Here is a 22,022-nt window from a genome sequence, read left to right on the forward strand (position 1 = left end):
TTAAATGACACATAGACTAGAAGGACTTGGTCGATATATAGAAAACATTCCATCCGAAAATGCCAAATACACATCTTTTCAAATGCACATGGAACATTCTTCAGGACTGATCACATATTAGGCCATAAAACAAATCTCAATAAATTTAAGAAGACTGAAATAATAGCAAGCATCTTTTCTGGCCACAATGGTATGAAACTAGAAATCAACTACAGGAAGAAACCTGGAAAAGCCACAAATATGTGGAGATTAAACAAAATGCTACTGAACAATGATTGGGTCAAAGAAGAAATCAAAGGAAAAATTAAAAAATACCTGTAGACAAATGAAAAGATGACATGCCAAAATTTATCAGATACGCAAAAGTGGCTCTAAGAGGGAAGTTTATAGCAATACAGCCCTACCTAAACAAACAAGAAAAATCTCAAATAAACAATCTAACAGTGCATGTAAAGGAACTGGAAAAAGAACAAACAAAGCCAAAAATCAGGAGAAGGAAGAAAATAATATAAATCAAAGCAGAAATAAATGAAATAGAGACTAAAAAAACAACAGAAAACAAAATCAATGAAAGTAAGAGATGGTGTTTTGAAAAGATAAACAAAATTGACAAACCTTTAGCTAAACTCACCAAGAAAAAAAGAGAGAAGGCTCAAATAAATAAAATCAGAAATGAAAGAGGAGAAATTACAATGGACACCTCGAAACACAAAAGATGATAAGAGAATACTACAAACAGCTATATGCCAACAAACTGGATAATCTAGAAAAGATGGGAAAATTCTTACAAGCATACAACCATTCAAAACTGAATCAATAAAAACAGAGAATTTGAATGGACCAATCACCAGTAAGGAAATAGAAACAGTAATCAAAAATCTCCCAAAAAATAAAAGTCCAGGAGCAGACAGCTTCCCTGGTGAATTCTACCAAACATTCAAAGAAGACTTAATATCTAGTCTTTTCAAACTCTTCCAAAAAATTGAAGAGGAGAGGAAGATTCCTAACTCATTCCATGAAGCCAACATTACCATGATACCAAAACCAGAGGAGGAGAACACAAAAAAAGATTATAGGCCAATATCACTGATGAGCACTGATGAAAAAATCTTCCAAAAGAATCCTACCAAATTAAATACACAATATATTAAAAAGATCATACACCATGATCAAGTGGGATTTATTCCAAGGATGGTTCAACATCCATAAATCAATCAACGTGATACACCACATTAACAAAATGAAGAATAAAAATCACATGATCATCTCAATAGATGTAGAGAAAGCATTCAACAAGATACAGCATCCATTTATGATGAAAACTCTGAATAAAATGAGTATAGAAGGACAGTACCTCAACATAATAAAGGCCATATGACAAACCCACAGCTAATATCATACTCAATGGAGAAAAACTGAAAACTGTCCTTTAAGAACAGGAACCAGACAACGATGCCCATTTCTGCCACTCTTATTTAACATAGTATTAGAAGTCCTAGCCAGAGCAATCAGACAATAAAAAGAAATAAAAGGGATCCAAATTGGAAAGGAAGAAGTGAAATTGTCACCAGGTACAAATGATATGATTTTATATATAGAAAATTCTAAAGAACAGAAAAAGGAACGCTCACACACTGCTAGAGGGAATGTAAACTGGTACCGCCACTATGGAAAACAGTATGGAGATATCTCAAAAAATTGAAAATAGAAATACCATACAATCCAACTATCCCACTAACGGGTATTTATCCGAAGAACTTGAAATCAATGATCAAAAGAGATTTATGCACCCCTGTGTTCAATGCAGCATTATTCACAATAGCCAAGATGTGGAAGCAACACAGTGCCCATCTATAGATGAATGGATAAAGATGATGTGCTATACATATACAATGGAATACTACTCAACCACAAAAAAAGACAAAATCACCCTATTTACAACAACATGGAAGGAAGGACCTTGAGGGTTTGATGTTAAGAGAAATAAGCCAAATAGAGAAAGACACCTACTGCATGATTTCACTCATACGTGGAAGATAACAAATACATGGATAAAGAGAACAGATTAGTGGTTACCAGAGGGGAGGAGGATTGAGGGGGAGGGCAAAAGGGATAAAGGGGTACATATGTATGGTGATGGATAAAAATTGGACTACTGGGGGTGAGCATGATGGAGTGTATTTAGGAACTGATAAACAATAAAGTACACCCAAAATTACACAATGTTAAAAACCATTATAATCTCAACAAAGTTACTTGGAAAAAAAGAAAAAAAAAGAATCTACCAAAAAACTTTTAGAAATAATAATGAACGTGGTAAAGTTGCAGGATATAAAATCAACACACAAAAATCAGTTGCACTTCTATACACTACCAGAGAAGTAGCAGAAAGAGAAATTAAGACTACAATCCCATTTATAATTGCAACCAAAACAATAAAATACCTAGGAATGAATTTAACCAAAGAGGCGAAAGACCTGTACACTGAAAACCACAAAACATTGTTGAGGACATCAGCATCATGGCAGAGTGAGTTTCCCCAGTAATCTCTCCCCTCCAACATACAACGAAAAGGACATTCATACTCCAACAGAGGACATCCAAACACAACACAAAAAATGTCAGAGAGACCCACGCAGCCATAAGATGGAGGGCAGAGAGGTTGGAGCCCCCCTCAGGTGAGGTGGAACGGAGTAACAGAAAACTTTGCTCCCTCCCCTAAAGACTGTGATCCAGGACCACAGGAGGCCCCCAAGAGGGAAGAACATGGGAGAGGACGTTCGTTAGCAGGAACATCAAGGATCCCCAGTGGGCCCTAGCAGCCTAGAGGTTTGCCCTCTACTGGGGTGAAAGCTTTCATGGGGGGTGACCTTATCAAGGCAACACCCCAGGAGAACAGATAGCAAGAGCAGAGCGAGAAATCCCCAAGAGCACATAGGAGAAAGTAACCCTCCCCTGACCCACCCCAAACCAGCTCCACTGCCTGGGATCTCGCAAAAGGCAGAGGGCTCGGAATACGTGGCTCTTGACCTCCACCTAGTGGCGACAGGTGGTAACTGCGACCAAATAACACCAAGATGCAAAAAAAAAGAGCAACTCCCTCTAGCAACATCAAACATTACATTAGATCTCCAGACCAGAGAGAATATGACAAGTATCCAGAAATCAGTCCTGAGGACACAGAAATATATAATCTAAATGACAAAGAATTCAAAACAGCTATCATCAAAAAACTCAACGAGTTAAAAGAGAATGTAGAGAAACAATTCATCGAGTTCAGGAGGTACTTCACAAAAGAGATTGAAACTATAAAAAAGAATCAATCAGAAATATTAGAGATGAAAGATACAATGGAAGAAATGAAATAAAATATGGATTCCTTGAATGCTCAAGTGGACATAATAGAGGAGAGTATCAGCAAAATTGAAGATAGACATGTTGAAATGCTCCAGATAGAGGAGAGAGAATTAAGACTAAAGAGAAATAAAGAAAGTCTCTGAGAAATATCCAACTCAATTAGGAAATGCAACATAAGAATTATAGGTATTCCAGAAGGAGAAGAGGAGAATGGAGCAGAAAGCTTGTTCAAAGAAATACTAGCAGAGAACCTCCCAAACCTAGGGAAAGAGATAGAAATCCATGTAACAACGCTAGCAGATCTCCTAAATATATCAATGTAAAAAGACCTACTGCAAGGCATATAATAGTGAAACTGGCAAAAGTGAACGACAAGGAAAGAATATTAAGGGCAGCAAAAGCAGAAGAAAATAACTTACAAAGGAACTCCTATCAGGCTTTCAGCAGATTTCTCTGCAGAAACCTTATAGGCTAGGAGAGACTGGAATGACATATTCAAATCTTTGAAGGACAAAAACTGTCAGCCAAGAATGCTCTATCCAGCAAAAATATCCTTCAGATATGATAGAGACATAAAAATTCTCCCAGACAAACATAAGTGAAGGATGTTTGTAGCCATGAGATACCCTCCCCCCAAAAAATCCTCAAGAAGGATACCTGAAAGAAAAAAACGGAGAAAGGGGTTACAAAGCACGGAGTAAGGAGATAAATACGCAGACAGAATCAGAGCAGGATAGCAAATAATCAAGTATAGCATTAAAGACAAAGGGAAGGAAAACACCAAAAGCAAAGATAATCTTGTGATGTTTAACCACAAACTCATAATACAAGATGGAATAAGATGTGAGAAAAACAACGTAGGATGGGAAGAGGAAAGGGACTGAATCAGTTTAGTCTAAGGAAATAAGAGGCCACCAGAAAAGGGAATATCTTATCCATGACATTTTGAATACAAACCTCATGGTGACCACTAAAAGAAAGCAGAACAGAGACACAAATAATAAATAAGGAGAAAACAAAGAAATATAACATAAAAAACTACATAACTCGACTGGTAGAATAAAATACACAGGACGAGAAACAAAGGAAATGCAGGAGAACCAGAAAACAAGTGATAAAATGGCAGCATTAAGCCTTCATATATCAATAATCACCCTAAACGTAAATAGACTGAACTCTCCAATAAAAAGACACAGAGTGGAGAGATGGATTGAAGAACAAGACCCAACAATGTGCTGCCTCCAGGAAACACATCTTAGCTCCAATGACAAACACAGGCTCAGAGTGAAGGGATGTCAGACAATACTCCAAGCTAATGGCAAACAAAAGAAATCAGGGGCTGCCATACTTATATCAGACAAAGTAGACTTCAAGATAAGACAGGTTAAGAGAGGCAAAGAGGAGCAGTATATAATGATCAAAGGGACATTCTATCAAGAAGAAATAACACTTGTAAATATCTATGCACCCAAAACAGGAGCACCAAAGTACATAAAGCAACTATTAACAAATCTAAAAGAAGATATTAATAATAACACAATAATAGTAGGGGACCTCAACATTCCACCCACATCAACGGATAGATCATCCAGTCAGAAAATCAACAAGGAAACAGCGGAATTAAATGAAAAGCTAGACCCATTGTACTTAATCGACAAATATAGAACACTATATCCAAAAACGGCAGACTATACATTCTTCTCAAGTATGCTTGGAACATTCTCAAGGACAGACCATATGATGGGAAACAAGCCAAGACTCAATAAATTTAAGAAGATTCCAATAATAACAAGCATCTTTTCTGATCACAATGCTATAAAGCTAGAAGTTAATTACAACCAAAAAGCTGAGAAAGGGACAAAGGTGTGGAGACTAAACAACATGCTACTGAACAACCAATGGATCACTGAAGAAATTAAAGGAGAAATCAGAAAACATCTGAAGAAAAATGAAAATGAAAACATACCATACCAACCCATATGGGATGCAGCAAAAGCCGTATTCAGAGGGAAATTCATGGCAATACAGGCTCATCTTTACAAACAAGAAAAATCCCAAATAAGCAATCTCAAACTACACCTAACTGAACTAGAAAAAGAAGAACAAACAAAGCCCAAAATCAGCAGAAGGAGAGAAATAATAAAAATCGAGCATAAACAAATGCTACTGAAACAAAAAAGGCAGCAGAAAGGATCAATGAAACAAAGAGCTGTTTCTTTGAGAAGATAAATAAAACTGACAAACCCCTAGCCAGACTTACAAAGAAAAAAAAGAGAGAAAACTCAAATAAACAAAGTCAGAAATGAAAGAGGAGAAATAACAATGGATACCACAGAAATACAACAGATTATAAGAGAATACTACAAAAAGCTATATGCCAACAAAATGGACAATCTAGAGGAAATGGATAAATTCTTAGACTCTTACAACCTCCCAAAGCTGAATCAAGAAATAGAGAATCTGAATAGACCAATCACAAGTAAAGAAATTGAAACAGTAATCAAAAGCATCCCAAAGAATATAAGCCCAGGACCAGATGGCTTCCCTGGGGAATTCTACCAAACTTTCAGGGAGGATTTAATATCTATCCTTCTCAAGCTATTCCAAAAAATTAGGGAAGATAGAACACTTCTTAACACATTCTACAAGGCCAACATCACTCTGATACCAAAACCTGACAAGAACAACACAAAAAAGGAAAACTAAAGGCCAATATCGCTGATGAACATAGATGCAAAAATCCTAAACAAAATATTGGCAACCCAAATACAGCAATATATCAAAAAGATCATACATCATGATCAAGTCGGATTTATACCAGGGACACAAGGATGGGTTAACATCCACAAATCATTAACAAAATGAGGAATAAAAACCACATTATCATCTCAGTAGATGCAGAGAAAGCATTTGACAAGATCCAACAGCCACTTACGATAAAAACACTTAACAAAATGCAGATAGAAGTAAGTTATCTCAACATAATAAAGGACATATACAACAAACCCACAGTATACATCATACTTAATGGGGAAAAATTGAACACCATGCCCCTGAGAACAGGAACAAGACAAGGACACCCACTCTCACCACTCTTATTCAACATAGTACTGGAGGTTTTGTCCAGAACAATTAGGCAAGAGAAAGGAATAAAAGGAATGCAAACAGGGAGTGAAGAAATCAAACTCTCACTGTTTGCAGATGACATGATCTTATATATAGAAAACCCTACAGAATCTATCAGAAAACATTATAAATAATTAACAACTATAGTAAACTGCCAGGCACAAAATCAATTTACAATCAGGTGCATTTCTGTACTCTAATAATGAACTTACAGAAAGAGAACTCAAGAATACAATTCCATTTACAATCACAATAAAAAAGAATAAAGTACCTGGGAATAAATTTAACTAAGGAGGTGAAGGACTTATACAATGAAAACTATAAGACATTACTGAAAGAAATAGATAATGACACGAAGAAAAGGAAAGAGATTACACACTCATAGATTGGAAGAATAAACATAGTTAAAATGTCCATACTACCCAAAGGAATCTACAGATTCAATGCAATCCCAGTCAGAATCCCAATGACATTCTGCACAGAAATAGAACAAAGAATCCTAAAATTCATATGGGGCAACCAAAGACCCCAAATTGCTAAAGCAATAATGAGAGAAAAGCTGGAGGCATCACAATCCCTGACTTCAAATGTACTACAAAGCCATAGTGATCAAAATAGCATGGTACTGGTACAAAAACAGACAACAGATCAATGGAACAGAACTGAAAGCCAAGAAATAAAACTGCACATATACAGACACCTAATCTTCAACAAAGGTGCCAAGACCATACAATGGAGAAAAGACAGTCTCTTCAATAAACGGTGCTGGGAAAACTGGACAGCCACATGCAAAAGAATGAAAGTAGACCATTTTCTCACACCATACAAAAAAAAACCTCAAAATGGATCAAACACTTGAAGATAAGTCCTGAAATCATAAAACTCCTGGAAGATAGTACAGGTAGTATACTCTGACATCAAACTTAAAAAGATCTTTTCAAATCCCATGTCTTCTCAGACAAGGGAAACAAAAGAAAAACAGGTGGGAGTTCATCAGACTAAAGTGCTTCTGCAAGGCAAAAGAAACTAGGATCAAGACAAAAAGAATCTACCAATTAGGAGAAAATATTTGAAAATCATATCTGGTAAGGAGTTAATCTCCGTAATATATAAGGAACTCACACAACTGAATAACAAGAAAATAAACAGCCCAATCAAAAAATAGGCAGAGGATATGAACAGACATTTTTCCAAAGAAGATAGACAGATGGCCAATAAACGTATGTAAAGATATTCAACATCACTAATCATCAGGGAAATGCAAATGAAAACTACATTAAGATACCACCTTACACCTGTTAAAATGGCTATAATCTCTAAGACTGAAAATAACAAATGTTGGAGAAGGTGTGGAGAGAAGGGAACCCTCACACACTGCTGGTGGGAATGCAAACTGGTGCAGCCACTATGGAAAACAGTATGGTAAGTCCTCAAAAAACTAAGAATAGAACTACCATATTACCCAGCTATCCCACTACTGGGTATCTACCAAACAACTTGAAATCAACAATCCAAAGTAACATATGTACCGCTATGTTCATTGCAGCACTATTCACAACAGCCAAGAAATGGAAGCAATCCAAGTGCCCATCAACTGACGATTGGATAAAGATGATGTGGTATATATATACAATGGAATACTATTCAGCCATAAAAAAAGACAAAATCATCCCATTTGCAACAACATGGAAGGACCTGGAGGGAATTAGGCTAAGTGAAATAAGCCAGACTGAGAAAGACAAACACCAGATGATTTCACTCATATGTGGAATATAAACAAACACATGGACAAAGAAGACAGTTCAGTGATTACCAGGGGACGAGGGATGGGGAGTGGGCACAGGGGGTGAAGCAAAACACTTATGTGGTGAGAGACAAGAAAAATGTACAACTGAAATTTCACAATGATGTCAACTATTATGAACTCAAATATAAAAAACAAAACGTTGAAAGAAACTGAGAAATACACAAAAAAATGGAAAGATATTCAATACTCTTGGATTGGAAGAATTAACATAGTTAAAATGTCCATATTTCCTAAAGCAATCTACAGATTCAATGAAATCTTCATCAAAGTTCCAATGACATTCATCACAGAAACATAACAAAGAAGCCTAAAATTTATATGGAACAATAAAACACCCTGAATAGCCAAAGGAATCTTGAGAAAAAAGAACAAAACTGGAGCTATCTCACTCCCTGATTTCAAAATATACTCCAAGACTATAGTAATCAAAATAACACGGTATGGCACCAAAAAAACCACACAGATCAATGGAACAGAACTGAAAGGCCGGAAATAAACTCAAACTTCTATGGACACTAATTTTTGACAAAGGAGCCAAGAACACACAAGGGAGAAAGGAAAGTCTCTTCAGTAAATGGTGTTGGGAAAACTAGACAGTCACATGCAAAAGAATGAAAGTAGACCATTATCTTATACCATACACAAAAATAAACTCAAAATGGATTAAAGACTTGAATGTAAGACCTGAAATCATGAAACTTCTAGAAAAAAACATATGCAGTACGTTCTTCAACATTAGTCTTAGCAGCATATTTTCAAGTACCATGTCTGACCAGTCAAGGGAAAGGACAGAAAACATGAACAAAGGGATCACATCAAACTAAGAAACTTCTGCACAGCAAACAAAACCATCAACAAAATGGAAAGACAACCTAACAACTAGGAGAAGATATTTGCAAACCATATATCTGATAAGGGGTTAATATCCAAAATAAAGAGAGAACTCAACAACAAAAAAATCTAACAAGCCAATTAAAAAATGGACAAAAGATCTGAACAGACATTTTTCTAAAGAAGATATACAGATGACCAAGAGGCACATGAAAAGATCTTCAACATCGCTAATTATTATGGAAATGCATATCAAAACTACAGTGAGAGGGCCAGCCCCATGGCTGAGTGCTTAAGTTCAAGCACTCTGCTTCAGCGGTCCAAGGTTTCACTGGTTCAGATCCTGGGCGCAGATCTAGCGCTGCTCATCAAGCAATGCTGAGGCGGCACCCCACATGCCACTAGAAAGGCCCACAACTGAAATATACAACTATGTACTGGGGGCCTCTGGGGAGAAGGGGGAAAAATTTGAAAAAAAACTACAATGAGAAAGAGAAACCACCTCACACCATCAGAATGGCGATAATTAAGAAGACAACAGTGGCGCAGCAGTTAAGTTTGCACATTCCGATTCTCAGCAGCCCAGGGTTCACTGGTTCTGATCCCGGGTACGGACATGGCACCACTTGGCAAGCCATGCTGAGGTAGGCTTCCCATGTATAAAGTAGAGGAAGACGGGCATGGATGTTACCTCAGGGCCAGTCTTCCTCAGCAAAAAGAGGAGGATTGGCAGCAGTTAGGTCAGGGCTAATCTTCCTCAAAGAAAAAAAAAGAAGACAAGAAATAACAGTGTTGGAGAGGATGCGGAGAAAAGGGAACTCTCATATAATGCTGGTGGGAATGCAAACTGGGGTAGCCATTATGGAAAACAGTATGGAGATTCCTCAAAAAATTAAGAACAGAACTACAATATGATCCAGTGATTCCACTGCTGGCTATTTATCCAAAGATCATAAAAACCCAATTCGTAAACATATATGCACCCCTATGTTTACTGCAGTATTATTCACAATTGCCAAGACTTGGAAATGACCTAAGTGCCCATCAAGGGATGACTGGATAAAGATGTGGTATATATACACAATGGAATACTACTCAGCCATAAAAAGAAAAAGGAAATCTTGCAACAACGTGGATGGACCTTGAGGATATTATGCTAAGTGAAATAAGTTACAGAGAGAAAGTCAAATACCATATGATCTCACTCATAAATAGAAGATAAAAACAACAACAAACACACATAGACACAGAGATTGGATTGGTGGTCACCAGAGGAGAAGGAGGGAGGAAGGAGGGAGAAAGGGGTGATTAGGCACGTGTGTGGGGATGGGTGGTAATTAGTCTTGGGTGGTGAACATCATGTAGTCGACACAGAAATCAAAATATAATGATGTACACCTGAAATTTATATAGTGTAATAAATCAATGTTACCTCAATTAAAAAAAACTCTCTTCTGATAAATATATACAATTTTGCACAGCAATTCTGACTTTGATGAGTTTAATCTAAGATCTAGAGTTTAGTTTTTACCTTTTTGGAGTATATATATAAGTTTGGTGTTCTGCCTGGGACTGGAATGCCAGCTTTCGTTAGTTTTATGAAATACTTCTGCACTCGGCTGGCAACCTAAGGAAACATGACAAGCCTTTTAACATAATCACAAGATACGTAATACCTGAATAGTTTTTAAAAATTAAAATGTACATGTATCTTAATGATTGTTAACAATTTAAAATTTATCATAAACCTAGAAATAATTTTAAGCTGCCACCAAGACACTTACATTTAAAATCTAGACAAAAAAAAATCATTAAATTAAATTTGTTTGATTCCAAAGCTAAAGACACATTTACAACTTGTGAACACTCATGCTTGTAGCATAAAAACATGTCTATTAGTATTGATGGAATGTGAAGGAGAAAACTGCTCAGTATTTATTTTAGAAAGATAACCAGGGAATACTGACTAAGGCAATGTCACAAATCTATCAGCAGTCTAACAAAAAAGTATGTAACTGTTGCACTCATTAAACATTCAAGAGACAATAAAACCATTACATTTTTATTCTTTAGTATTTAGTAATGATCCAAAGCAGAATTATCCCAAGTTACTTCTGAAATCAATACAAAAATATACAAAGCTAATAAAATTTTTAAAGCCCACACACTATAGCACCTCTGTAGCTAAAAATGATGCAGCAGATCTGAGGTCAGCCGTATTAACCTTCAGAAAGAAAACTATCAAAAACATAACAAACACACAGGGCCATTTCCTCAGTCACCTGTTTTGCTGTCCTATTGCCCAGCTCATCTGCTATCTTCTGCCAGCGTCGAGATTCTACTTCTTCAGGAGGGTACTTCAGGAGTAGCTGTTCAAGTTTTTTCTAAGCCAAACCGAAGACCAAATTTAAGAAAGTTTAATACTGAGTTTCTAAATAAATACATTCACATTTCATTGCAAGCTATAACACTCCCTCCCCAACTTTGGGGGTTAGGTCAGTAGAAATGCTCATGGTAGAAAAATTTGTAGTAAGAAAGTTAAGCTGTCACAGGGAAAATGAGATGAGAGATTAAACCTATGAAAGACCTTATAAAGTTTTCTATTCATTTCAATAAAAAGACAGCACCCTAAAAATTTAATTAACTAACTAATTAGCATTTTATACATCTTAGTGATTTCCATTGGCCATCTTTTCTTGCTAGACTATGTTTAGGCTCGCCCCTATAGATTTGACAAAAATGTGTAAATTCATTTGAATTTAGACAGAATACTAACAGAGACTTTTCCCTCTTTTGTGTGGTCCTCCATGCAAATATCTGATTTTAATATTCTGACTTATCTCCTAAATTCTCCCATAGTCCTAAAGATGCAGAATAACCTGGATGCTTGAAATAAAGGTTTCCTAAAGCTCTCTATAAACTACTAAACTCTTTATAGCTGTGAGGTTAATCCTCATAGGAGACAGAGATGTTTCTCAAACCTTATTCACAAACAATCCTAGCTGTATCCCAAAATGTAACCCAACACTCTGACCTGGCTTTGCTAGCTCCCCTCCACGACAAAAATAAGAATTCACTTTGAGGCACAGCTTTACGTGGCCCCAGGTTTTTCTCCCTCCCAAAGATACATTACAAAAACTTTATTCTATCCATTTTACTACATTTTTCAATCCCCTCCCAAGACCCAGGTTCCTTCTTTAAAAATCATCCCCAAAAAGGAATTCGTATGTTCTCAAAATTCAAAATTCTTGAAGTGTACAAAAAGGTATAGAGAAATAAGTTTAAATATTTTAAATTCATGGTTAAGAGGGATGACATACAACAATATACACTTTACTCATAATACTGACTCTAATTTTAACCTTTTTTTTAACCTATGCAATTTAGAAATATCTATTACCTGTTCTTCAACAGTCCACAATTGGTTAAATGTTTCTGGTTTGGTATCATCACACAGGCGTCCTCTTATCATCTGCATATAAAAATGAGGCTTTTGTCAAAGAGAAAATACAAAGACTATCCTTTGACATAGCCAAATAACACACAAATTGTGGAATTTTTTATTCATTTCAAAATATTTTAGTAAATTAATTGTTTTAATGTGTACATAATTTATTGTTTACATATGTTTTCACATTCCTTCAGTTCATTTCCTTTTATACTCCTAGTAATCCTGTGATATAGATGACAGCAACTTCATTTTAAAGAAAAGAAAATAATGCTTTTCCATTCTGAACCCACATGTCTACCGAGGTTCATCTAATAGCGGCAAGGCCAGGACTCAAATCCTAGTTACATTCCACTACAAACAAAGAGGTCTTATTTTTAGAATAAATACTGTGTGTCAGGCACTGCACTGGGCATGTTTCATGCACCGCTCATTTAATCCTCACATCAGCTCTACAGCTCAGGTAATAATCACGTTTTACAGAAGAGGAAGCTGCAGATTGCAGACTTGAATATAAAGGACATCTGAAGTTCCACAGCCAGTAAGTGGTGGAGTTGGGGTTCCAACCCAGGTTTCTCTTAACTTCAAAATTCATGTCTCCACTATCTTCAGTGAAAGATTGCTTGATTTTTAAGAATACACACCAGGAAAATGTTAAGATGTTTTGTCTACAATTCAAATTTTCCTATTCTGACGCTTTATACTGCTTACCTGAGGACGACTGTTTGAGCCTTCTGGACCATCACTCAAAGGCAATATAGAGTACGAAAGGGACTCGCCATCCTTCTTAGGATCTAAAGGACTTTTTGGTCTAGCAGGTAAACCTACTGAAAAGAAGACCATGTGTAGGATTATTAAAGCAACACTTTGCCAGCTATTTCTCTCCTTAAATTCTTATCATGTAATTTCTTACCTTTATCGAAAACTAACTTAACTCTTCTAGTATGTCTTTTACGATTTTTAAATTCTCTTTCAAAGTTCCCAAGGCTATTGGTATATTGGTCCCATACAATCTCAGGCAACTGAACAACTCTCTGCGGATACGGAAGCCCTATATCAGCCTGGGGGAAAAAAATAATAAAGTAACAGTCTACATTTAATTCAAGAAATTATCAACTATACCCATATTTTCAGATGAGTCCAAATCCAAATAATCATCAACTGGGCATTTCTATTCACTGTTTGAATCCAATAGCCAATAAAGGTAAGATAATATAGCCTAAACATCAAGTAGAAAAGATGATAGCAAGTGAAGGAAGAATGAATTTAACAAAACATAAGCACTATTTTTGGATAGAGCTCAAAAGCTGAACTATATAGATAAACTATAATTTATGATTAACAAACTTTAAACATAAACAGGAAAGCAAAGAAAGGCTTTTATCTCTAAAAACAGCATATGAAATGTGTTTGTTTGCCACAGATGAGACTTGACACACTGAATTCATTTTAAATGTACCTCCATGTTCATAACTTATCCACAAAACAATGAGTTATTTTCACAATATATAACTCTAACCACATGTACAAAAAATTATGATATCTTGAGAATCAAAACCACACCTTTGATTTACTTGGAATTCAGTTACTTTACCACCACCTTTAGAGAAGTCAGTAGTTGTCATAATTACTAAAACCAGGTCATTATGATCAATATCTTTTGATAGGGATTTGGGTTACACAGGTAGATGTATTTGTCAGAACCCATATCATGGTTCAATCAGTATTTGCGAATTTCACCATATAAATTTCACCTTAAAAAGAAAGTTTTAAAAAAAATTTTAGTTAAAAATATGCATTCTGAAGTGTTTTGGTGTTAAGTGTATACATCTGCAACACTGGAATGTATCAAATGTACTCCCACCTTGAAATAAGATGGAATGATGGACTGAAGGACTGACAGATACATGATAAAGCAAATACAGTAAAAAGTTAAGTATAGAATCCAGGGAGCGGATATGTGTGTGTTAACTATACAATACTTTCAACTTTTTTGTGTACTTAACGTTTTTCATAATAAAATGCTGAGAAAAAAATCAAGCCATAAATTATGAAACCGGCAAGAAAAATCCACTCTGTGACACAGAATTCTTAGTTTTTATTTTGCTTATGACTGACATATAGCATTATCACCATCATCATAATACTAGATATTGGTCCAAGGCTCAACTTTTGTAAAATTAGAGTGTCTTTTAAAATAATGATGGTAATATCAAAGAAAGCTAAATGTTTCCTGCATTGTATATACCACAAGTTTCCTTAATTTTAATTAGGCGTTTTTAGATGTCCACTAAAACAAACAGATCTCATGTCAACAACTAAACTAACACAGTAAACCTAATCAAACTTCTAAATTAAACCCAGTAAAAAAATTTCTTCCTAAGGAACATAAGTCTGTCACGATTACTAAAGTATTTGGATTTAATATACGTCTGTACATTTTTGTAAAAAATTCTTAAGATGATCAATATCACATCTCTGTTTCAGATATAAAGTGAAAATAAATTCAGTTCTAAACTAAATCTGGAAATGGAGAACCGCAAACAACCAACTGCATACAAATCTAGTAAATGTGCCTAACTGCATCTTTTTGTCCGCCCAGGAACACGAATAAAATGAGATTAAGGTTAATAAATTTTTTATTAATATTTACTTTTCTAATCTGTCTGTTTCAGTTGAATCCATTCTAAGTAACCATTGTACATCTTTGTGCACCAAGAAACTGTTTAATAAATGCAATGATTTCTAACAAATCAATATAGAGAGTCTATATCCATTATGATATTTAATGTTCTGAAAGCATGAAGAGAAAGGAATATTTGTCGAGTAAATAACTAACTAGAAAGATCCAAATAATAAAGTAATGCATCTAAATGAAATAAAGTCCCCAGGGTTGTTCCTTTGACACCTAGCAGACCACATCTATGACTAAGAAAAACCAGTAACTAATAACTGAAGTTGTCATACTATACAGGCTAGGTTTTTGTTTTTTTAGGTGAAGAAGAGGATTCTTTTCTATAGTTCTTAAGTTTTAATCTTTTCACACAATGCTGATTAATATCATGCCTCTCAAATTTATTGAACACTTAGTGTATCCCTAATTCAAGACACATATTACAGCATGGATGCACATCTAGATTATCTTACTTATATACCAAGAAAGTTATTAGAAAAAGTTGAATTGTTTTCAAATGGTTTACTGTTAAATATGAAAGTTCTGTTTTAAGGAAAACAGAAAATTATAAGGAATTTTTTATACTAAGATAAAAGACAGTTCAAAATTAAGTAAATAATTCATACCTCTTCCTCACGGATTTGGCAACCATAATCTTAAAGACATTTAAAACAGAGGTTTTGTTTTTATCACCATTGTTTTCTATCTATCTTGAGAGTTACAAAAGTAACTTGCAACTAAGCAGTTAAATCCCAAAGTATTTTTTCTTTTAGCTTCACTAATCCTGAAGTCCTGAAAGGACAAGAGGGAAAACACTCCAAGATGGGGAAGGTAAAAGGAAAAGATCACAAAAACGGCTAAGGAAAAGGACATCAAGTTCCTGTACAAATATCCAATTAAAGCTCCTAGCTGTCCTCACGGGGGTATTTTGTTGTGTTTGGTGGGGGTGAAGGAAGGCAGTAGCTGCCTTCAGTAGTATGGTTAATTACAGAGGGGAAAAAAATTAAACATTTAAAAAAGTATATACCCATATAAAAACAATGAACCAAGTTATTATCAAATATATCTCAATAAATCGTGAAAGGTTCTCTCTATATATACCTTCTTCTGGAGTTTTTCCACAAATCCAATGGGATTTTTTAGAGCTTCTCTCTGGTGTCTGCCTAAACTTTCAAGGTCCTGGACTGCTTGAGAACGTTGAGCCTCGAGTACAGCAATCGTCTGTAACAGTCTCTGATAACTACAGAGACAAAGAAAAACACCTCACTAAAATTTTCCAGCAACAACAATAAATAAAAACTGAGTTCAAGCCATGATCTACTAGTAAGTCACACAGTCTTTTTAAAGTTACCTGAAAGAGTTTAGTAAAACATATTACTGGGAATAAATGAGGTCTTCCTGAGTTACGAAGTACCTAGTCAGAAAATATCAGTTAGAGAAAGCAAAGCCTTATTCCATCTTAAGTTTTTAAATCTTGAACCCGAACAAGTGCAGAAAATGAGAAAGCATCCTGACTTTCCAACAAAGTCATTAAGAAACTGCTAAATAAAAAACAATTAAAATCATTAAGATTTTAGCACTAGGAGAGATCACCAAACTCAGCCCTTCTGTTGTACTCTGTCAGAACAAGGAAAGTGGGGTCCATTTTCTTGCCCAGAGTTACAAGAACCTGTCACATAATTCAGACATGATCTTAGGTGCCGTGATTCTCAGTTGCTCCTTTTATTTTACCTCCAACCTGGAGGCAGTTTACTTTCCCATCAATTCTTAAGTATTGAACAGTTTTAAAGAAAGTCCTTAAAGATACCTTTTTACTTCCTTGCCTACAAAGGTCCTTTTAGCACAGCTAACATATAATTTACCCACACAAATCTACTACCTGTCATTATCCTGAAATCTCACTCTGGTACATGATACTAATTAATTCTCTCTCTCTCTCTCTCTTTTCTTGTTTATTTGGTTCAAATTGTCCTGCCTCTCTGACTGTCTAATTTCACATATCAATACACATATGGAAACATGTTAACCCAAAAGCCTTGAATGCTCAAATACACTTTGCAAAAAGAATCAAGAACAACTCACTTCAAATTCACTTCAAAACAAGTGGTTAAGGCCTTAAAGTTTTAGCGAAGCACAATTTGTCTTTACGGCTTCAAATAAATTTCATTCTGTTTCCCACTAAACTGTAAACTCCATAGTGACAAACACATCAGAAAAGTTCACTGTTTTGTTTTCCAGTGCAGCACATTTTCCAGCATATAGATGCTCAATAAAGTTTTTTCCCTTTTTTTTTTTTGCTGAGGACGATTCACCCTGAGCTAACATCCATGCCAATCTTCCCCTATTTTTTAGTACGTGGGCTGCCAGCACAGCATGGGCGCTAACAGAGTGGTGTAGGTCCACACCAAGGAACCGAACCCAGGCTGTCAAAGCAGAGTGTGCTGAACTTAACCACAAGGACTGGCCCTCAATAAATGTTTTTTGAATGAACAAATGAATGAACGGATATTCTGTGCAATCAAAAAATATACTGAATCTTTTCAGTTCAAAAGTTGGCAAACTTGCAGAACTTTCAAAGGAAAAACAATGCAATTTTGAGGTTCACAGCCATGGTGTAATTACAACATGATATTGTCTATCAGAAAAATTTCTCTGGGGCCAGCCCCGTGGCCGAGTGGTTAAGTTCGCGCGCTCCGCTGCTCGTCGGTTCAAATCCTGGGCAGACATGGCACCGCTCATCAAGCCACGCTGAGGCGGCATCCCACATGCCACCGCTCATCAAGCCATGCTGAGGCGGCATCCCACATGCCACAATTAGAAGGACCCACAACTAAGAATACACAACTATGTACCGGGGGTCTTTGGGGAGAAAAAGTAAAAAAATAAAATTTTTCAAGAAAAAAAAGAAAGAAAAAGAAAAGTTTCTCAGCCTCTTGCTAAAACACACCTTATTCTTATTCTCAAGTCCCTTGTTAACTAACCCCTGATGAAATGTTTAATAATTAAGGTAAAAAAACTGCTAACACTGAAGGGTAAGACCCCTCTCAAACTACAGATAGTTAATTGAAAGGTCAGAGCTGAGTTGGAAAGCAAGGCTGTACTAAGTCAGTCCTGGATCAGGTAGAGAGGTGACGTCTAAACTCACTTTCCCTAAGCCTCTGTTTAGTTTGAGGAATATGCAAGTGTACAGCCCTGCCTGTTCTGGCCGTTCCTACAAGGCAGGCTCACGCAGGCTCAGTCTTGGGGTGACGGTAGTGAGTTGAGTACAAGAACCTGTCCTCTCTGCAATACCCTTAACTGCCATGCTCGACCTCCAGAACTTATCCACTACTAGCAGAATAACCAAAGGCTTGTCCTGGTATCTCTATGATAGGATTCACTCCTGTTTTAAAAGAAGAGTTGCACATTTCTGTATCATCAATATAAAAATGACTGTTGAGTCTACTAAACTTTGAGTAAACTGTTATAAGCACAGTAACAATTAATGAGGCATAAGTAAGAACAGGGTTATGGAAAAAACAAGTGGAGGCTTAAAAAAAACTGCTACAGTCAGTTATTGACAGTCAGGGAAAAAGGGCTCTATTTGAAGCCAATAAATTATAACAATCTTACTATATGTAAATTATTCCACAATAATTCTGACTTTAAAAAAATAATTCTGGGGCCAGCATGGTGGCATAGAGGTTAATTAAGTTCACATGCTCGGCTTCGGCAGCCTGGGGTTCACGGATTCAGATCCTTGGCGTGGACCCAGCACTACTCATCACGCCACGCTGTGGCAGCATCCCACATAAAATAGAGGAAAATTGGCACAGATGGTGGCTCAGCAACAACCTTCCTCAAGCAAAAAGAGGAAGATTGGCAACAGATGTTAGTTCAGGGCCAATCTTCCTCACACACAAAAATAATAATAATAATTCTAACAGAGATGACAAAGTATAACTCTTCAACCCCTATTTTGCTTCTCTTTAATCAAGAAAAAATGATTACCAGATTGAAAGGCCTAGGATAAACATGAGTAAAGACAAAGAGTACTCAGAGATTTTACCAGTAAGAATACCATATATATATATCCCTCAGCAGAAATAGAAGGAATCAAAAAACCGAGGTGACAACTAAAAAACAGTAAGATAGACAAATTTATTTTCAAGCCTACCCACCCACTCACTTTACCTCCAAAAGCAAAGTACTAAAAGCAGATCCAGGCATTAGTTGAGGCAAGATTCTTTTGTTCATTAACTCAGTAACTACAAAGAGAACAAGGCACTATCCTAAAAGCTTTCCTAATTATTAAGGTAAATCAGGAATGGAAGCGAGGTGTAGTAGGGGAGCTACAATTACACGAAGAGAGGGAGAAAAGAAGCCGAATGAGAGTGAATGAGACAGGGCTGGCCATGCTGTTGGAGCCGGAGGACAGGTATGTGAGGGTCCATCATACTAGTCTGTCTACTTTTTTGTATGTTTGAAATTCTCCAGAATGAATTAAAAAAACACCTCCAACTTTAGTCCAAATTAATGGGATACATGATCACTGTACTCTTCCCAGGCTGATCAGATCACCTGCTACTGTACTCAGCTCTGCTTTGAGACAAACAGGTCCATGAACAGACAAGGTGTATGAGAAACTACATAATAAGAAATAACAGTAGTGTCTAACATTTACTGAATTTGGACTATATGCAGACATTGTTGTATTTTAAGTGAATTAACTCAATCCTCACAACGAACTTATAAACAGGTACCATTATCCTTATTTTACAAATAAGGAAACAAAGGCACAAATTAAGTAACTTGCCAAGAACATATCAGCATTTAGTGTGGAGATGTGAGGAACAGATAAAGACTCTGAGAATATGTGGCCTGGAAATAAAAACCTCCAGTAGAATATTATTTCAATCTCTATTTAACACGTATCTATGAAGAAAAGGAAGTAGTCTTGTTTTACAGGGCATAAAGGGTCAAACCAGAATCAAATTGTGATAAAGGCACAATATGAAGAAAAACCGTGTCTCAGTCAAAACCAATAAAAGATGGTAGGATAGTGATCAATCACCAAAGATGTTTATAAAGGAAATTCAAGCACTAAAAATCCGTTAACTCTACTTCCAGTAAAACATGCCACTTTTATTTTTGCTACTCATAGAACCAAGTAAGAGAACAGAATGACTTAAAAAGAAAAGTATCTACTTTTGCATGGATACAAGTATAGTTAAAGCATTCCCACACGGACAACTTTGTATTAAATTTATCAAAGTTGTTATCTATTTCTAAAGCTGAATCTAATGTTAAGAATAATGAGCTTACCTGTGGAGAAAAATTGTTCACTTAGTTTTGTTTCACGTCTTCAACACAAAGCAAAACAACTTTAGGTTTTACATTACAGATTATATTTGGCTAAAGTATAGATACTGTTCAAGTCCACACCTAAGTTATTTTCACCGCCTTTCATTATCCAAGGCCTCTTGAATTCTTTATTCACTTCTGTGAGTATAAAAACATTATGTGAAAGAGAATATAGGTAAAAATCTTAATGTCCGAAAGAGAATACCAAAGAATTAGCAATCTAGAAGTTTAATTTTATTGTCCAATTTCTGGGCAGTAACATTACACACACTGTGAGAGAGAGAGAGAGAAAGAAAAAGAAAGATTACATTTACAACCAAACCAGAATCTTTTCTAAGGAATCAGATTTCTGTTTCTATTTTACAAACAACTCTTAAGGTTACCTGGCATTTGTAATCTTAGAAAACTAATGAGAAATGCTTTTTAAAAATTCAGATTGAGGACTATTCTGCCAAAAAATTGGCCTAATTTTTCAAACAGTCATTAAAAATAGTGCCATTAAAGGGGCTGGCCTGGTGGCGCAGTGCTTAAGTTTGCATGTTCCGCTTCGGGGGCCCAGGGTTCACCAGTTCAGATCCTGGGTGCAGACACAGCACCACTTGGCAAGCCATGCTGTGTTAGGCATCCCACATATACAGTAGAGGAAGACGGGCACAGATGTTAGCTCACGGCCAGTATTCCTGAGCAAAAAGGGGAAGATTGGCAGCAGATGTTAGCTCAGGGCCAGTCTGTCTCAGCAAAAAGAGGAGGATTGGCAGCAGATTTAGCTCAGGGCTAATCTTCCTCCAAAAAAAAAAAAAAAGTGTCATTTAAAAGAAAAAGTTATTTCAGATGAGGGGTCTACAACCTATGGGCTGTCTCTTGTTATAAATAAAGTTTTATTGGAACATAGCTACACTCATCTGTTTATAAAATGTCTTCTGGCTGCTTTCTAGCTACAATGACAGAGTGGAGTAGTTGCAAAGTGGAGTTGATCCCCAAAACCTAAAATATTTACTATCTGGCCTTTTAAGAAAAAGTCTGCTAGACTCTGCCCTAGATTAAGAGATACAGAGACGTGACAACCAACTGTAACACATAATCTTGGATAAGATCCCATGGGGGGAAACGGACATTTTGGGGAACAGATGGAAGAATTTAAATAAGGACTGTAGATTATATCATTTTATGGTATCAATGCCAAACTGCTGGGGTGTAATAAGGTATTTAACGTTACGCAGGAGAATGTTCTTGTTTTTAAGAGAGATATACTGAAGTATGAGGGTGATGAGTCTATAACATACTTGTAAATGGCTCAGCAAAATGAAAAAGTTTTATAGTATATGGAGTGAGAAGGAGGATGCGGGAAAGGGAGAGAGAGAAAACAAATGTTACAAAATGTTAAGTTGTTAACAACTGGTGAATTTAGCAGAAGAGCATACACATACTTATCATAC

At 36.1% G+C, this 22,022-nt stretch overlaps 1 protein-coding gene across 7 annotated transcripts in view; it reads right to left on the bottom strand.

Moving 5' to 3' along the window:
* ZZZ3 (zinc finger ZZ-type containing 3) overlaps positions 1-22,022 on the bottom strand; it is a 117,255-nt gene that overhangs the window by 14,501 nt on the left and 80,732 nt on the right. For 5 of the 7 annotated variants that reach the window (XM_046645339.1, XM_046645342.1, XM_046645336.1 and 2 more), the window contains 6 exons: positions 16,345-16,483; positions 13,483-13,630; positions 13,281-13,396; positions 12,522-12,593; positions 11,404-11,505; positions 10,653-10,748 (listed from right to left, as the gene is read on the bottom strand). In XM_046645339.1, the coding sequence (XP_046501295.1) occupies positions 10,653-10,748; positions 11,404-11,505; positions 12,522-12,593; positions 13,281-13,396; positions 13,483-13,630; positions 16,345-16,483 (673 nt within the window). The remainder of the gene's footprint in view (positions 1-10,652; positions 10,749-11,403; positions 11,506-12,521; positions 12,594-13,280; positions 13,397-13,482; positions 13,631-16,344; positions 16,484-22,022) is intronic. The other 2 variants (XM_046645343.1, XM_046645341.1) reach the window with 1 other exon arrangement.

This window comes from Equus quagga, chromosome 18 (genome assembly GCF_021613505.1).
Source record: "Equus quagga isolate Etosha38 chromosome 18, UCLA_HA_Equagga_1.0, whole genome shotgun sequence".
Lineage (NCBI taxonomy): Eukaryota > Metazoa > Chordata > Mammalia > Perissodactyla > Equidae > Equus > Equus quagga.